The sequence below is a fragment of the Ovis canadensis genome, chromosome 1 (genome assembly GCF_042477335.2).
Source record: "Ovis canadensis isolate MfBH-ARS-UI-01 breed Bighorn chromosome 1, ARS-UI_OviCan_v2, whole genome shotgun sequence".
Classification (NCBI taxonomy): Eukaryota; Metazoa; Chordata; class Mammalia; order Artiodactyla; family Bovidae; genus Ovis; species Ovis canadensis.
The window spans coordinates 112,766,349-112,784,645 of record NC_091245.1 but is presented as its reverse complement, the minus strand read 5'-3'; the positions used below and the strand labels follow the sequence as shown (position 1 = coordinate 112,784,645).

At 41.9% G+C, this 18,297-nt stretch overlaps 1 protein-coding gene across 1 annotated transcript in view; it reads right to left on the bottom strand.

The window, feature by feature from the left end:
• LOC138438129 (T-lymphocyte surface antigen Ly-9-like) overlaps positions 1-16,706 on the bottom strand; it is a 41,099-nt gene extending 24,393 nt beyond the window's left edge. Inside the window, 2 exon segments of the mRNA XM_069586358.1 lie at positions 16,507-16,552; positions 16,585-16,706. Coding sequence (XP_069442459.1) covers positions 16,507-16,552; positions 16,585-16,662 — 124 coding nt within the window. The 5' untranslated portion in view covers positions 16,663-16,706.
• Between the last annotated feature and the right edge of the window lie 1,591 nt (positions 16,707-18,297).

Below are 18,297 nucleotides of genomic sequence, written 5' to 3'. Positions count from 1 at the left end.
GGAGTGGCAGGGATGGAGGAGGCGATAAGTTGCAGCAACTGCGCTCGCCAAAAACCTGGTCACCTGAGCTGCTCGGACTTGGAAAGGGCACAAAACGCAGGCCCAGCCGAGTCTGCACCTCTGAGGAGTACCCCAGTACCTGAAACTGAGCGGCTTAGACCTGGGAGGTGTATGCAGCCCAGGGCTGGCTTTAGACAGCTCCCAGCAGAGCAACCTAGAGCCTAAGCCTAAGCGGTAAGTGGGGGCAAACCCAGTGTGGCCGAGACACTGCAAGCACACGCCAGTGTTATTTGTTTGAAGCGTCCCTCCCTCCCCACAGCAAGACTGAACAAATGAGCCTAAAAAAAGTGTCCACCACCGCCCCCTTGTGTCAGGGTGGAAATTAGACACTGAAGAGACCAGCAAACAGAAGCAGCTAAAACAGAGGGAACCACCTTGGAAGTGACAGGTGCAATAGATTAAAACACTGTAGTTAAAACAAACAAACAAACAAACTAAAAAACACCCTGTAGTTAGTACCAACTACATAGGAAGGGCCCTATAGATCTTGAGAAATATAAGCCAGTTCAAGGTACTATCCAAAAATAAACTGACCCCACACTGCCCACAACAACACCAGACAAAGGTCTAGATACATTTTTACTATCATTCTTTAATTTTTTATATTTTTAAATTTTAAGTCCTCTATAATGGCAACCCACTCCAATACTCTTGCCTGGAGAATCCCATGGAGGAACCCGGTAGGCTGCAGTCCATGGGGTCGCAAAGAGTCAGACATGACTGAGCGACTTCACTTTCTTTCACTTTATTATTGCTTTAATTTTCATTTTTATAACCTACTATTACTTTGCAAAAAAAAAAAGAGAGAGAGACCCTATTTTTAAAAGTAAACTTCACATATATATTTTAAAATAATTTTTGTGACTTTTTTTCTCTAATATTGTATTTTTGAAAATCCAACCTCTTCTCTAGATTTTTAATCTTGCTTGGTATTTGTTATCAATTTTGTTATCAATTTTGTACCTTTAAGAACCCAATCTTCAGTACCCGTTTTTACTTGGGAGCAAGATTATTGGCTTGACTGCTCTCTCCTCCTTTAGACTCTCCTTTTTCTCCACCAGGTCGTCTCTATCTCCTCCCTCCTCCTTCTCTTCTCTACCCAAATCTGTGAATCTCTTTGTGTGTTCTGCGGTGTGGAGAACACTTAGGTAACTGGTTACTAGCTAGATCTGTCTCTTTCCTTTTGATTCCCCTCTTTATCCTCCTGGCCACCTCTGTCTCCTTCCTCCCTCTTCTCTTCTCTGTGTAACTTTGTGAACATCTCTGAGCAGTCCAGACTGTAGAGTGCACATCAGGAAGTGATTACTGGCTAGCTTGCTCTCTCCTCTTTTGATTCCACCTCATCTCATCCTGGTCACCTCTATCTCCCTCCGCCCTCTTCTCTTCTCCATGTAACTCTGTGAACCTCTCTGAATGTCCCTCACTGTGGAGAAACTTTTCATCTTCAACCTAGATGTTTTATCAGCAGTGCTGTATAGATGGAGAAGTCTTGAGGTTAGGGTAAAAATAAGACTGAAAACCAGAAGCAGGAGGCTTAAGTCCAAATCCTGAGAACACCAGAAAACTCCTGACTCCAGGGAACACTAATCAACAGGAGCTCATCAAATGCCTCCATAACTACACTGAAACCAAGCACCACCCAAGGGCCAACAAGTTCCAGAGCAAGACATATCATGCAAATTCTCCAGCAACTCAGGAACATAGACCTGAGCTTCAATATACAGGCTGCCCAAAATCACTCCAAACCCATTGACATCTCATAACTCATTACTGGACACTTCATTGCACTCCAGAGAGAAGAAATCCAGCTCCACCCACCAGAACACCAACACAAGCTTCCCTAACCAGGAAACCTTGACAAGCCACCCGTACAACCCCACCCACAGTGAGGAAACTCCACAATAAAGAGAACTCCACAAACTGCCAGAATACAGAGAGGACACCCCAAACACAGCAGTATAAACAAGATGAAGAGACAGAGGACTACCCAGCAGGTAAAGGAACAGGAGAAATGCCCACCAAACCAAACAAAAGAGGAAGAGATACGGAATCTAAATGATAAAGAATTCCGAATAATGATAGTGAAAATGATCCAAAATCTTGAACATAAAACGGAATCACAGGTAAATAGCCTGGAGACAAGGATTGAGAAGATGCAAGAAAGGTTTAACAAGGACCTAGAAGAAATAAAAAAGAGTCAATATATAGTGAATAATGCAATAAATGAGGTCAAAAACACTCTGGAGGGAACAAATAGTAGAATAATGGAGGCAGAAGATAGGATTAGTGAGGTAGAAGATAGAATGGTAGAAATAAATGAAGCAGAGAGGAAAAAATAAAAATGAATTAAAAGAAATGAAGACAATCTCAGAGACCTCTGGGACAATATTAAACACTCCAACATTCGAATCATAGGAGTCCCAGAAGAAGAAGACAAAAAGAAAGACCATGAGAAAATACTTGAGTTAATAGTTGAAAACTTCCCTGAAATGGGGAAGGAAATAATCACCCAAGTCCAAGAAACACAGAGAGTTCCAAATAGGATAAACCCAAGGCGAAACACCCCAAGACACATATTAATCAAATTAACAAAGATCAAACACAAAGAACAAATAGTAAAAGCAGCAAGGGGAAAACAACAAATAACACACAAGGCGATTCCCATAAGGATAACAGCCGATCTTTCAATAGAAACTCTTCAGGCCAGAAGGGAATGTCAGGACATACTTAAAGTGATGAAAGAAAATAACCTACAGCTCAGATTACTGTACCCAGCAAGGATCTCATTCAAATATGAAGGAGAAATCAAAGCTTTACAGACAAGCAAAAACTGAGAGAATTCAGCACCACCAAACCAGCTCTCCAACAAATGCTAAAGGATCTTCTCTAGACAGGAAACACAAAAAGGGCATATAAACTCGAATAAAGTACAAAACAATAAAGTAAATGGCAACAGGATCATACTTATCAATAATTACCATAAATGTAAATGGGTTGAATGCCCCAACAAAAAGACAAAGACTGGCTGAATGGATATAAAAACAAGACCCCTATGTATATTGTCTACAAGAGAACCACCTCGAAACAAGGGAAACATACAGACTGAAAGTGAAGGGCTGGAAAAAGATATTCCATGCAAACATAGACCAGAAGAAAGCAGCAGTAGCAATACTCATATCAGATAAAATAGACTTTAAAAGAAAGGCTGTGAAAAGAGACAAAGAAGGACACTACATAATGATCAAAGGAACAATCCAAGAAGATATAACAATTATAAATATATATGCACCCAACATAGGAGCACCACAATATGTAAGACAAATGCTAACAAGTATGAAAGCGGAAATTAACAACAACACAATAATAGTGGGAGACTTTAATACTCCACTCACATCTGTGGACAGATCAACTAAACAGAAAATTAACAAGGAAACACAAACTTTAAGTGATACAATAGACCAGTTAGACCTAATTAATATCTATAGGACATTTCACCCCAAAACAATGAATTTCACCTTTTTCTCAAGCGCACATGGAACCTTCTCCAGGATAGATCACATCCTGGGCCATAAATCAAGCCTTGGTAAATTTTAAAAAATGGAAATCATTCCAAGCATCTTTTCTGACCACAATGCAGTAAGATTAGATGTCAGTTACAGGAGAAAAACTATTAAAAATTCCAACATATAGAAGATGAACAACACGCTGCTGAATGACCAACAAATCACAAAAGAAATAAAAAAATAAGTCAAAATGTGCATAGAAATGAATGAAAATGAAAGCAAAATGACCCAAAACCTGTGGGACACTATAAAAGCAGTGCTAAGGGGAAGGTTCATAGTAATACAGGCATACCTCAAGAAACAAGAAAAAAGTCAAATAAATAACCTGACTCTACACCTAAAACAACTAGAAAAGGAAGAAATAAAGAATCCCAAGGTTAGTAGAATGAAAGAAATCTTTAAAATTAGGGCAGAAACAAATGCAAAAGAAACAAAAGAAACTATAGCAAAAATCAACAAAGCCAAAAGCTGGTTCTTTGAAAGGATAAATAAAAGTGACAGACCATTAGCCAGACTCATCAAGAAACAAAGGGAGAAAAATCAAATCAGTAAAATTAGGAATGAAAATGGAGAGATCACAACAGACAACACAGAAATACAAAGGATCATAAGAGACTACTATCAGCAATTATATGCCAATAAAATGGACAACGCGGAAGAAATGGACAAATTTTTAGAAAAGTACAACTTTCCAAAACTGAACCAGGAAGAAATAGAAAATCTCAACAGACCATCACAAGCACAGAAATCAAAACTGTAATCAGAAATCTTCCAGCAAACAAAAGCCCAGGTCCAGATGGCTTCACAGCTGAATTCTACCAAAAATTTAGAGAAGAGCTAACATCTATTCTATTCAAACTCTTCCAGAAAATTGCAGAGGAATGTAAACTTCCAAATTCATTCTATGAGGCCACCATCACCCTAATACCAAAACCTGACAAAGATGCCACAAAAAAAGAAAACTACAGGCCAATATCACTGATGAACATAGATGCAAAAATCCTCAACAAAATTCTAGCAATCAGAATCCAACAACACATTAAAAAGATCATACATCATGACCAAGTGGGCTTTATCCCAGGGATGCAAGGATTCTTCGATATCCACAAATCAATCAATGTAATACACCACATTAACAAATTGAAAAATAAAAACCATATGATTATCTCAATAGATGCATAGAAAGTTTATGACAAAATTCAACATCTATTTATGATAAAAACTCTCCAGAAAGCAGAAATAGAAGGAACATACCTCAACACCAGTTCTGTTCAGTCGCTGAGTCGTGTCCAACTCTTTGTGACCCCATGAATCGCAACATGTCAGGCCTCCCTGTCCATCACCATCTCCCAGAGTTCACTCAGACTCACGTCCATCGAGTCTGTGATACCATCCAGCCATCTCATCCTCTGTCGTCCCCTTCTCCTCCTGCTCCCAATCCCTCCCAGCATCAGAGTCTTTTCCAATGAGTCAACTCTTTGCATGAGGTGGCCAAAGTACTGGAGTTTCAGCTTCAGCATCATTCCTTCCAAAGAAATCCCAGGGTTGATCTCCTTCCGAATGGACTGGTTGGATCTCCTCCCAGTCCAAGGGACTCTCAAGAGTCTTCTCCAACACCACAGTTCAAACGCATCGATTCTTCGGCGCTCAGCCTTCTTCACAGTCCAACTCTCACATCCATACATGACCACAGGAAAAACCATAGCCTTGACTAGACGGACCTTAGTTGGCAAAGTAATGTCTCTGCTTTTCAATATGCTATCTAGGTTGGTCATAACTTTGCTTCCAAGGAGTAAGCGTCTTTTAATTTCATGGCTGCAATCACCATCTGCAGTGATTTTGGAGCCCCCCAAAATAAAGCCTGACACTGTTTCCACTGTTTCCCCATCTATTTCCCATGAAGTGATGGGACCAGATGCCATGATCTTCGTTTTCTGAATGTTGAGCTTTAAGCCAACTTTTTCACTCTCCTCTTTCACTTTCATCAAGAGGCTTTTTAGCTCCTCTTCACTTTTGGCCATAAGGGTGGTGTCATCTGCATATCTGAGGTTATTGATATTTCTCCTGGCAATCTTGATTCCAGCTTGTGTTTCTTCCAGTCCAGTGTTTCTCATGATGTACTCTGCATATAAGTTAAGTAAGCAGGGTGACAATATACAGCCTTGACGTACTCCTTTTCCTATTTGGAACCAGTCTGTTGTTCCATGTCCAGTTCTAACTGTTGCTTCCTCACCTGCATACAGATTTCTCAAGAGGCAGGTTAGGTGGTCTGGAATTCCCATCTCATTCAGAATTTTCCACAGTTTATTGTGATCCACACAGTCAAAGGCTTTGGCATAGTCAAGAAAGCAGAAATAGATATTTTTCTGGAACTCTCTTGCTTTTTCCATGATCCAGCGGATGTTGGCAATTTGATCTCTGGTTCCTCCACCTTTTCTAAAACCAGCTTGAACATCAGGGAGTTCACGGTTCATGTATTGCTGAAGCCTGGCTTGGAGAATTTTGAGCATTACTTTACTAGCATGTGAGATGAGTGCAATTGTGCGGTAGTTAGAGCATTCTTTTGCATTTCCTTTCTTTGGAATTGGAACGAAAACTGACCTTTCCAGTCCTGTGGCCACTGCTGAGTTTTCCAACTTTGCTGGCATATTGAGTGCAGCACTTTCACAGCATCATTTTTCAGGATTTGAAACAGCTCAACTGGAATTCCATCACCTCCGCTAGCTTTGTTTGTAGTGATGCTTTCTAAGGCCCTCTTAACTTCATTTCCCAAGATGTCTGGCTCTAGATTAGTGATCACATCATCATGATTATCTGGGTCATGAAGATGTTTTTTGTACAGTTCTTCCGTTTTTCTGCCACCTCTTCTTAATATCTTCTGCTTCTGTTAGGTCCATACCATTGCTGTCCTTTATCAAGCTCATCTTTGCTTGAAACGTTCTCTTGGTATCTCTAATTTTCTTGAAGAGATCTCTAGTCTTTCCCATTCTGTTGTTTTCCTCTGTTTCTTTGCACTGATCACTGAAGAAGGCTTTCTTATCTCTTCTTGCTATTCTTTGGAACTCTGCATTCAGATGCTTATAGCTTTCCTTTTCTCCTTTGCTTTTCACATCTCTTCTTTTCACAGCTATTTGTAAGGTCTTCCCTGACAGCCATTTTGCTTTTTTGCATTTCTTTTCTATGGGGAAGGTCTTGATCCCTGTCTCCTGCACAATGTCACGAACCTCAGTCCATATTTCATCAGGCACTCTATCTATCAGATCTAGGCCCTTAAATCTATTTCTCACTTCCACTGTATAATCATAAGGGATTTGATTTAGGTCATACCTGAATGGTCTAGTGGTTTTCCCTACTTTCTTCAATTTAAGTCTGAATTTGGCAATAAGGAGTTCATGATCTGAGCCACAGTCAGCTCCTGGTCTTGTTTTTGTTGACTGTATAGTGCTTCTCCATCTTTGGCTGCAGAGAATATAATCAATCTGATTTTGGTGTTGACCATCTGGTGATGTCCATGTGTAGAGTCTTCTCTTGTGTTGTTGGAAGAGGGTGTTTGCTATGACCAGTGCATTTTCTTGGCAAAACTCTATTAGTCTTTGCCCTGCTTCATTCCGCATTCCAAGGCCAAATTTGCCTGTTACTCCAGGTGTTTCTTGACTTCCCACTTTTGCATTCCAGTCCCCTATCATGAAAAGGACATCTTTTTTGGGTGTTAGTTCTAAAAGATCTTGTAGGTCTTCATAAAACCATTCAACTTCAGCTTCTTCAGCATTACTGGTTGGGGCATAGACTTGGATTACTGTGATATTGAATGGTTTGCCTTGGAGACGAACAGAGATCATTCTGTTGTTTTTGAGATTGCATCCAAGTACTGCATTTTGGACTCTTGTTGACCATGATGGCTACTTCTTTTCTTCTGAGGGATTCCTGCCTGCAGTAGTAGATATAATGGTCATCTGAGTTAAATTCACCCATTCCAGTCCATTTTAGTTCGCTGATTCCTAGAATGTCGACGTTCACCCTTGCCATGTCTTGTTTGACCTTTCCAATTTGCCTTGATTCATGGACCTGACATTCCAGGTTCCTATGCAATATTGCTCTTTACAGCATCGGATCTTGCTTCTATCACCAGTTACATCCACAACTGGGTATTGTTTTTGCTTTGGCTCCATCCCTTCATTCTTTCTGGAGTTATTTCTCCACTGATCTCCAGTAGCATATTGGGCACCTACTTACCTGGGGAGTTCCTCTTTTGGTATCCTATCATTTTGCCTTTTCATACTGTTGATGGGGTTCTCAAGGTAAGAATACTGAAGTGGCTTGCCATTCCCTTCTCCAAGCTATATATGACAAACCCACAGCAAATATTATCCTCAATGGTGAAAAATGGAAAGCATTTCCCCTAAAGTCTGGAACAAGACAATGGTGCCCATTTTCACCACTACTATTCGACATAGTTTTGGAAGTTTTGGCCACAGCAATCAGAGCAGAAAAAGAAGTAAAAGGAATCCAAATTGGAAAAGAAGAAGTAAATCTCTCACTGTTTGCAGATGACATGATCCTCTGCATAGAAAACCTTAAAGACTCCACCAGAAAATTACTAGAGCTAATCAATGAATATAGCAAGCCTGCAGGATATAAAATCAACACACAGAAATCTCTTGCATTCCTACACAATAATAATGAAAAAATAGAAAGAGAAATTAAGGAAACAGTTCTATTCACCATTGCAACGAAAAGAATAAAATACTTAGGAATATATCTACCTAAAGAAACAAAAGACGTATATATAGAAAAAAATCAAAGAGGACACTAATAGATGGAGTAATATACCTTGTTCATGGATTGGAAGAATCAATATAGTGAAGTTGAGTATGCTACCCAAAGCAATCTATAGATTTAATGCATTCCATATCAAGCTACCAATGGTATTTTTCACAGAGGTAGAACAAGTAATTTCACAATTTGTATGGAAATACAAAAAAACCTCGAGTGGCCAAAGCAATCTTGAGAAAGAAGAATGGAACTGGAGGAATCAACCTGCATGACTTCAGGCTCTACTACATAGCCACAGTCATCAAGAGAGTATGGTATCAGCACAAAGATAGAAATATAGATCAATGGAACCAAATAGAAAGCCCAGAGATAAATCCATGTGAGTGAGGAACTCCACCCATGGCAAAGGTCATGAGGAAGGAGGCTTCGGCATACACAAAGGCGTGATCAAGCCTCAGGAAATCCCCTGTTCCCGAGCATCTACCCCCAAAACCAGAGTCTACCTACTTTACTGTTTCATGCTCTCACCTACACCTCTGACTTTATGGGGTCTGACCCCCATTACCTCTCTCAGAGAAGGAGTTAGCTTACAGCTCCAAGTCAATAAAAATTCCTGGGCGTGACAAGAGTGTTTCAACTTACGAACTCCTCTGAAGGTTATCTAGCCTGCCTGTACAGGTTCGTCCAGCCACACGTGATTGTTTACAGTCTCCCAACCGTGAGAGGCACGATATGTTTTAGACTTACTAAAGGCAGATTCTTTTGGGAAATTAGAAATTATTAGTATAGTGGGTTGGTTAGGAATTATATTGGTGAAGGGTTTTTCATTTGTTGTGCCAATAATTGCTGCTAATTCCCTGCCCTGGGTGTGACAAGGGTGTCTCAGGTCAAATCTCTCTGCCAGCAGACTAGCTTGTGTGACAAGATTATCCATACTCCTGCCAAGCACATGATTGTTTACTACCTCTCAACCATAAACAGCACAGAGAGTTTGGAGGATTTTGAAAGTCTTAATTAGCATAGGGCTTTTCTCATTGTTGAGTCAAGATTGCTGCCAGGCCTCCATATCCTTAGGCACCTGGGAATATATTAATCAATGTATTTGGAATATAGAAAAGGAAATATAGTAGTTTTTGATGTTAGCAATACTAGACTTTTTGAGTTAATGAATTTTCTCTTTTGTTATAGATCACTGTACTTTGTTATAAATCACTGTGTCCTTGCTATGCAAAAATCTAACTTTATCACTATCTTAAGGCTAAATAGATCTTAGGGGAACATTGGTGAAGGGTTTTCATTTGTTGGGCTGATGTTTGCTGCTAAATCTCCATATTCTCTGCCCTTATAATGAATATAACTAGCATATAGGAGAAATAAGTATTAACCTTTAAGATTAATCATGTTAACCTTGGGTTAAATAAACTCCTTTCTTGATTGTAACTCACTACACCCTCACCCTATAGGAATGCAACTTTATTTGGAGGGTGGTGCCTGGTTTAAGAAAAAACACCCTTGGAAAAAATAAGTTTTTGGTTATCAGAAAGAAAAAATCATAAAATGTCAGCAGGCCTCATGGCCAGAAGATGTTGTAAAACCCCTAAGACCTTTTTAAAATACATTTATGTGAAGCACCTGATTTTGATAAAGGTCAGGACTGCTGACCCCCATGTGACTCTGTATTCATCCCTATGTGTAACAAAAGATATATAAGCAAACCTAAAAAATAAAGAAATGGGATCAGTTTCTGGAAAGACTGATTCCCCCATGTCGCTTCTTTCTTTTTCTGGCTGAATTCCCATCTGGAGCGTGGGTACCCACCACGTCTACTTACTTGCCCTGGATTTTAAGTTCCATACGAAAAGGAGCCCGAGGAGGGGCACCTACGATATTCAAGTGGCACCGGTAGCCCAACGTAGATGGTGCAAATTCCTTGCTTTGGAATTTTATTGGTATTCCACGTAAACCAAGTTATTCAGCCTCTTTTTCTCGCCTACTATTTTCTGGCCAAATTCCCATCTGGTACGTGGGTACTCACCAAGCCTACTAATTTTGCCTGGGCTTCTAAGATCAGATTGGGGAGGCTTCAGTGTCTCTTCTCCTTCGGGAGAATGGAAAGATGCCTGTGGCCTATGTAGGTGGTGATTGGTATTCCATGTAAACCAAGTTATTCAGCCTCTTTTGCTCCGCTAATTTTCTAATCTCTCTCTATCTGTAATTAAATAAGTTTTTTCCTAGGAGGCCAATTCTGTCCCCACCTTCAAATTACCCTGGATCCACCGGGGAAGGACCCTGGCATCCACGCACCTATGGACTCCTTATCTTTGACAAAGGAGGCAAGAATATACAATGGAGAAGAGACAATCTCTTTAACAAGTGGTGCTGGAAAAACAGGTTAAACACTTGTAAAAGAATGAAACTAGAACACTTTCTAACACCATACACAAAAAGAAACTCCAAATGGATTAAGGATCTGGCCAAAAACCATAAAATTCATAGAGGAGAACATAGGCAAAACATTCTCTGACATAAATCACAGCATGACCCACCTCCCAGAATATTGGAACTCAAAGCAAAAATAAACAAATGGGATCTAATTAAAATTAAAAGCTTCTGCACAACAAAGGAAACTATAAGCAAGGTGAAAAGACAGCCTTCAGAATGGGAGAAAATAATAGCAAATGAAGCAACTGACAAATAATTAATCTCAAAAATATACAAACAACTCCTGCAGTTCAACTCCAGAAAAATAAATGACCCAATCAAAAAATGGCCCAAAGACTTAAACAGACATTTCTCCAAAGAAGACATACAGATGGCTAATAAACACATGAAAAGATGCTCAACATCACTCATTATCAGAGAAATGCAAATCTAAACCACAATGAGGTACCATTTCACACCAGTCAGAATGGCTGCTATCCAAAAGTCTACATGCAATAAATGCTGGAGAGGGTGTGGAGAAAAGGGAACTGTCTTACACTGTTGGTGGGAAGGCAAACTAGTACAGCCACTATGGAGAACAGTGTGGAGATTCCTTAGAAAACTGGAAATATAACTGCCATATGACCCAGCAATCCCACTGCTGGGCATACACACTGGGGAAACCAGAATTGAAAGAGACTAATATACCCCAGTGTTCATTGCAGCACGTTTATAATAGCCAAGACATGGAAGCAGCCTAGATGTCCATCAGCAGACGAATGGATAAGAAAGCTGTGGTACATATACATAATGGAATATTACTCAGCTATTAAAAAGAATGCATTTGAATCAGTTCTAATGAGGTGAATGAAACTGGAGGCTATTATAAGGAGTGAAGTAAGCCAGAAAGAAAAACACCAATACAGTATACTAATGCATATATATGAAATTTTGAAAGATGGTAACAATAGCCCTGTGTGTGAGATGGCAAAAAAGACACAGATGTATAGAACAGTCTTTTGAACTCTGTGGGAGAGGGCAAGGGTGGGATGATTTGGGAGACTGGCATTGAAAAATGTATATCATATGTGAAACATATCGCCGGTCCAGGTTTGATGCATGATACAGGATGCTCTGGGCTGGTACACTGGGATGACCCTGAGGGATGGTATGGGGAGGGAGGTGGGAGGTGGGTTCAGGATGGGGAACACCTGTATACCGTGGTGGATTCATGTTGATGTATGGCAAACCAATACAATATTGTAAAGTAATTGGCCTCCAATTAAAATAAATAAAATTTATATTCGAAAGAAAGAAAGAAAAAAAGAAAAATATGTAGAGAATGTTGGAGAGAGTGGAGAGGCCAAAAAATAGCTGGGAAGGATGGGAAAAATTTGAAGTGTGTTCTTAAAGCCTAAAGGTCACAGAAAACACAGATGCAGAGTAGAGCCTGGTGCAGGCCAAGGGAGTGGTCTCTGCCTAGACCCCCATCAGCTGAGCACTTGGACCTTCTGGAGAGGCTGCCAGGGAGGACACAGGACTAGACACCCTAGATGTGAGAGGGTCTGTTCAGGTAGACTCTGGGGCAGATTCAGAAGACAGAAGCTCAGCTGATGTGGTGGTGATTTGAAGTTGCCTAAAAGAGATAATCATGATGATGTGATCACTAATCTAGAGCCAGACATCTTGGAATGTGAAGTCAAGTGGGTCTTAGAAAGCATCACTACGAACAAAGCTAGTGGAGGTGATGGAATTCCAGTTGAGCTGTTTCAAATCCTGAAAGATGATGCTGTGAAAGTGCTGCACTCAATATGCCAGCAAAGTTGGAAAACTCAGCAGTGGCCACAGGACTGGAAAAGGTCAGTTTTCATTCCAATTCCAAAGAAAGGAAATGCAAAAGAATGCTCAAACTACAACACAATTGCACTCATCTCACATGCTAGTAAAGTAATGCTCAAAATTCTCCAAGCCAGGCTTCAGCAATACATGAACCGTGAACTCCCTGATGTTCAAGCTGGTTTTAGAAAAGGTGGAGGAACCAGAGATCAAATTGCCAACATCCGCTGGATCATGGAAAAAGCAAGAGAGTTCCAGAAAAACATCTATTTCTGCTTTCTTGACTATATCAAAGCCTTTGACAGTGTGGATCACAATAAACTGTGGAAAATTCTGAATGAGATGGGAATACCAGACCACCTAACCTGCCTCTTGAGAAATCTGTATGCAGGTGAGGAAGCAACAGTTAGAACTGGACATGGAACAACAGACTGGTTCCAAATAGGAAAAGGAGTACGTCAAGGCTGTATATTGTCACCCTGCTTACTTAACATATATGCAGATTACATCATGAGAAATGCTGGACTGGAAGAAACACAAGCTGGAATCAAGATTGCCGGGAGAAATATCAATAACCTCAGATATGCAGATGACACCACCCTTATGGCAGAAAGTGAAGAGGAGCTAAAAAGCCTCTTGATGAAAGTGAAAGTGGAGAGTGAAAACGTTGGCTTAAAGCTCAACATTCAGAAAACGAAGATCATGGCATCTGGTCCCATCACTTCATGGGAAATAGATGGGGAAACAGTGGAAACAGTGTCAGACTTCATTTTGGGGGGCTCCAAAATCACTGCAGATGGTGATTGCAGCCATGAAATTAAAAGACGCTTACTCCTTGGAAGCAAAGTTATGACCAACCTAGATAGTATATTCAAAAGCAGAGACATTACTTTGCCAACTAAGTTCTGTCTAGTCAAGGCTATGGTTTTTCCTGTGGTCACATATGGATGTGAGAGTTGGACTGTGAAGAAGGCTGAGTGCCGAAGAATTGATGCGTTTGAACTGTGGTGTTGGAGAAGACTCTTGAGGGTCCCTTGGACTGGGAGGAGATCCAACCAGTCCATTCGGAAGGAGATCAACCCTGGGATTTCTTTGGAAGGAATGATGCTAAAGCTGAAACTCCAGTACTTTGGCCACCTCATGCGAAGAGTTGACTCATTAGAAAAGACTCTGATGCTGGGAAAGATTGGGGGCAGGAGGAGAAGGGGATGACCAAGGATGAGATGGCTGGATGGCATCACGGACTCGATGGACGTGAGTCTGAGTGAACTCTGGGATTTGGTGATGAACAGGGAGGCCTGGCATGCTGTGATTCATGGGGTCGCAAAGAGTCAGACACGACTGAGCGACTGAACTGAACTGAACTGAAAAGAGCTCTTGTGATCTGGAAGACCCTGCTTATGATTGCTATGTGTGTTAGGCACTTTGTAGAAATCATTCATTTGAATTCTCAAAATTAATCTCATCAGCAGCCCTTTTTTTCTGACAAGGAGCTGAAATTTAGAGAGTTTAAGCCACTTGCCTGAGATTACAGGGTTGATCAGTGGCAGAACCCAGATTCTGGGTAGATGATACCCTGGGGTATAGAGGCTGGGAGCACTGACACCCCATCCTGGGAGCCCAGAAGGTGGTAGGTCTTGGCTGGGAGCATATGAATGTGTCTTGACCTTGTCTCTCCTCACACACAATGGTAAACAAAAACACACATGTCAGTGGGAGGAGCAGGATGTGGTTTCCACAGGTCAGATCCTATAGCAGCAAGCAGTGCTACATAGGTCCCATACAGGAGTTGCAGGTATCATCCATCTTATCTTAAACTACATCGTTTGCCAAATTATTAAAGGGAGGGTTTAAAGATTGTGATAACTGAATTTGACTTGCCCATCCTTTAATATTTTCTGAATAATGTACTTATAACAGTGATTATTATAATAACAAACATAGCTTCCACCAACTGTATGCCAAGCATTTACACATACATCCTTAATCTATAAAACAGTCTTGCATAGTACATTTTATTGTTTGTATTCTACACTTAAGAAATAGAATCTCACACACCTGATAAATGATGAAACAAGGACTTAATTTTGAATATTCCTTATATTAAAGCTGGGGGCAGGGGTTTGGACTTGTTCACCCTACTGCCTCCTAAGTTCCTGAAATCACTCCTTGGAAACACAGAAGCATCAAGAAAACTGCCTTCTAGACCAAAACAGTGAGGTTTGAGGTCACCCTAACTGGTGATGTCAGACAGAGGGAGATGTCTCTCTGCCCCAAACTGTTTGAAATTCACTGTGTTGACCATCTGGATGCTGTTGAATGTGGCTAATTCCAGGTTTATCCAACACAACCAGGAAGCACCCCAAGAGCTGAGTGTGAATATAAATAGCCTTGCTGCTACCTGTGTTCTTATGGTGAACAAAGATGAAATAGAAAGTGAAGAGAGGTTAGACTGAAATGCAGCCTGAGGTCTAGGGTCCCTCTACCCTATATATGCATCTGAGAGTTTTCTAGAGTTCTCCTCACTGCTTGGCCACTAACTTCATCCTTACTGCTGTCAGGTCCCTGTCCTGCATTATCCTCCCTAAATCCCTGATGAGGAAGCAGAATTCCAGAGGGACAGTAGCTGCCACTGTGTCAGTGGTTGAGATCCTTTCTAGGTACTGGGTCAGTTCTGCCCACTGGAGAGAGGTGGCTCAGGCCATGTTCCTGAGAAAAGTTCCCAGAAACTAGCAGAAATTGGGCCTTCAGGGGGAGCTAGAATGTTGGGAAGAAAGGATATTCAGATAGAAGCCAATTAGCTGAGGGCCACCAGACCATCTCCAGATCCCCAGTGAAGCCTCCAAACATGTGATAAACAAGGCAGGATATAAAAAGAAGCTCCAGCAGTCCTATCCGGAGAAGGCAATGGCACCTCACACCAGTACTTTTGCCTGGAAAATCCCATGGACAGCGGAGCCTGTAGGCTGCAGTCCATGGAGTTGCTGAGTTGGGCACGACTGAGAGACTTCACTTTCACTTTTCACTTTCATGCATTGGAGAAGGAAATGGCAACCCACTCCAGTGTTCTTGCCTGAAGAATCCCAGGGACAGAGGAGCCTAGTGGGTTGCCATCTATGGGGTCGCACAGAATTGGACACGACTGAAGTGACTTGGCAACAGCAGCAGCAGCAGCAGCAGCAGCAGCAGTCCTATCCCTCCCTTGGAAACTGGTAGGTGATTTGTTATCAGGACAACTTTCCTGTATCCCTCTGCAGGTCTTACCCACATTGCACAGGGAACAAACTCATCGTGCAGCATTTCTTATCTTGAAAATGTGAGAGCAAGAGGAATAGACTCTGAACCTGGGGTTATTTGAGTCTGGGGCTAGAAATTTACCTACTCATGGTGTGTAACTATGTATACTCTCTCTCTCTCTCTCTCTCTCTCTCTCTCTCTCTCTCTCTCTCTCTCTCTCTCACACACACACACACACACACACACAGAGCTCACAGTAAGGTGGAACCCACAGAAAAATTACCAAAAGAAGACAGTTTCCTGCTTTTAACAATTAGTGCTGTGTGCCATGCTCAGTTGCTCAGTCATGTCTGAATCTTTGAGACCCCAAGGACAGTAGCCCACCAGGTTCCTCTGTCCACAGAGTTTTTCAGGCAAGAATGCTGGAGTGGGATGCCATATCCTCCTCTAGGAGCTCTTCCCAGCCCTGGGATGGAACCCGCAGCTCCTGCAGCTCCTGCATTTGCAGGCAGATTCTTTACCACTGTGCCACCTGGGAAGTCCTTAAATAACTAGAATCCCCAGCAAAAATGTGACCAGCCTCACGGGAATACCAGTGGCCCCAGTGTGGACTTACCCATGAGCAAGAAGAGGAGAGGGGTCCATAGATAGGGAGAGAATATGTGTGGTTGACTCTTCGGTAGGGAGAGAATATGTGTGGTTGACTCTTCGGTGGCTTTTTGGAGAAAGGTTGCAGAGCCCAGTCATCTGTGTGTCTCCTTGGGCTCGCCATGATGATCTACTTTCAGATCATGGGCTGAAGGAAGAAGCATTTACCACAGCTTCCGCAACTGTGTGTGTGTGTGTGTCCCAGCAAGGGCTGTTTATACCAAGCACCACAGACTCCTCCCATATGCTCAGGCTGGGGCAGAGCTCCCAAATCTATTACTAACCTTCACGGTACTTGCAAACCTATAACTGGCATAACTTGCTTCAGTCTCAGGAGGATTAAGTTCTAAACTTGGCTCTGAAGATGCCCCTTAAAAATCTCTACCTCCTGACAGAGATAACTAATACATGCCCTGGTGTAATGAACTATTCTTGAGTATGAGATGGATTTAGTGACTTGGTTCTAGTGAGTAGAATGTGTCAGAAGGGACGAGATGTGGCTTCTATTTTGGGCTGACCCTCTCTACCCTCCCTTCACACCTCCATCCTTCCCTGACCTCATGCAAGGAGATAGGTTATTACATTGTAAGGATGGCCTCCAGCCAGCAAGGAACTAATGTCAATAGTTGATGAGAACTTGAGGCCTTCCAAGAGCCATGGAGGTGAAACTGGAAGTGAATCCTCCCCTGGGAGGGCCTTGAAATGACCGTAGTCCTGGCTGACACCTTGACTGTAGCTTAGTGAGGGATTGTGAGCCAGAGGCGCCCAGCTAAGCTGTGCCTAAATTCTTGATCCATAGAAACTGTGAGATAATAAATGTTTACAGTTTTAAGCTGCCAAGTTTCATAATTTGCCGGGAGCCAGCACGGGAGATCCCACCAATGACAAAGGTCATGAGGAAGAGGCCTGAAAGGCAAAGATGAGTCAGGTCTCAAGGGGTCCTCTGCTCGAGCATCTACCCCGAAACCAAAATCTGTCTGTTTACTGTCTGCTATACTACATTCTTCTGACATTAACAGGGGCTATCCCCGACCACCTTTCTCTGGAAAAAGTTAACTTAGCACTCCAGTTAATAGTCTCCTGCATATAAAAGGAGTTCAGTTCAGTTCAGTCGCTCAGTCGTGTCTGACTCTTTGTGACCCCATGAAACACAGCACGCCAGGCCTCCCTGTCCATCACCAACTCCCGGAGTTCACTCAGACTCATGTCCATCGAGTCAGTGATGTTATGCAGCCATCTCATCCTCTGTCATCCCCTTCTTCTCCTACCCCCAATCCCTCCCAGCATCAAAGACTTTTCCAATGAGTCAACTCTTTGCATGAGGTGGCCAAAGTACTGGAGTTTCAGCTTTAGCATCATTCCTTCCAAAGAAATCCCAGGGTTGATCTTCAGAATGGACTGGTTGGATCTCCTTGCAGTCCAAGGGACTCTTAAGAGTTTTCTCCAACACCACAGTTCAAAAGCATCAATTCTTCGGCGCTCAGCCTTCTTTACAGTCCAGCTCTCACATCCATACATGACCACTGGAAAAACCATAGCCTTGACTAGACGGACCTTAGTCGGCAAAGTAATGTCTCTGCTTTTGAATATACTATCTAGATTGGTCATAACTTTTCTTCCAAGGAGTAAGCGTCTTTTAATTTCATGGCTGCAATCACCATCTGCAGTGATTTTGGAGCCCCCAAAAATAAAGTCTGACACTGTTTCCACTGTTTCCCCATCTATTTCCCATGAAGTGATGGGACCAGATGCCATGATC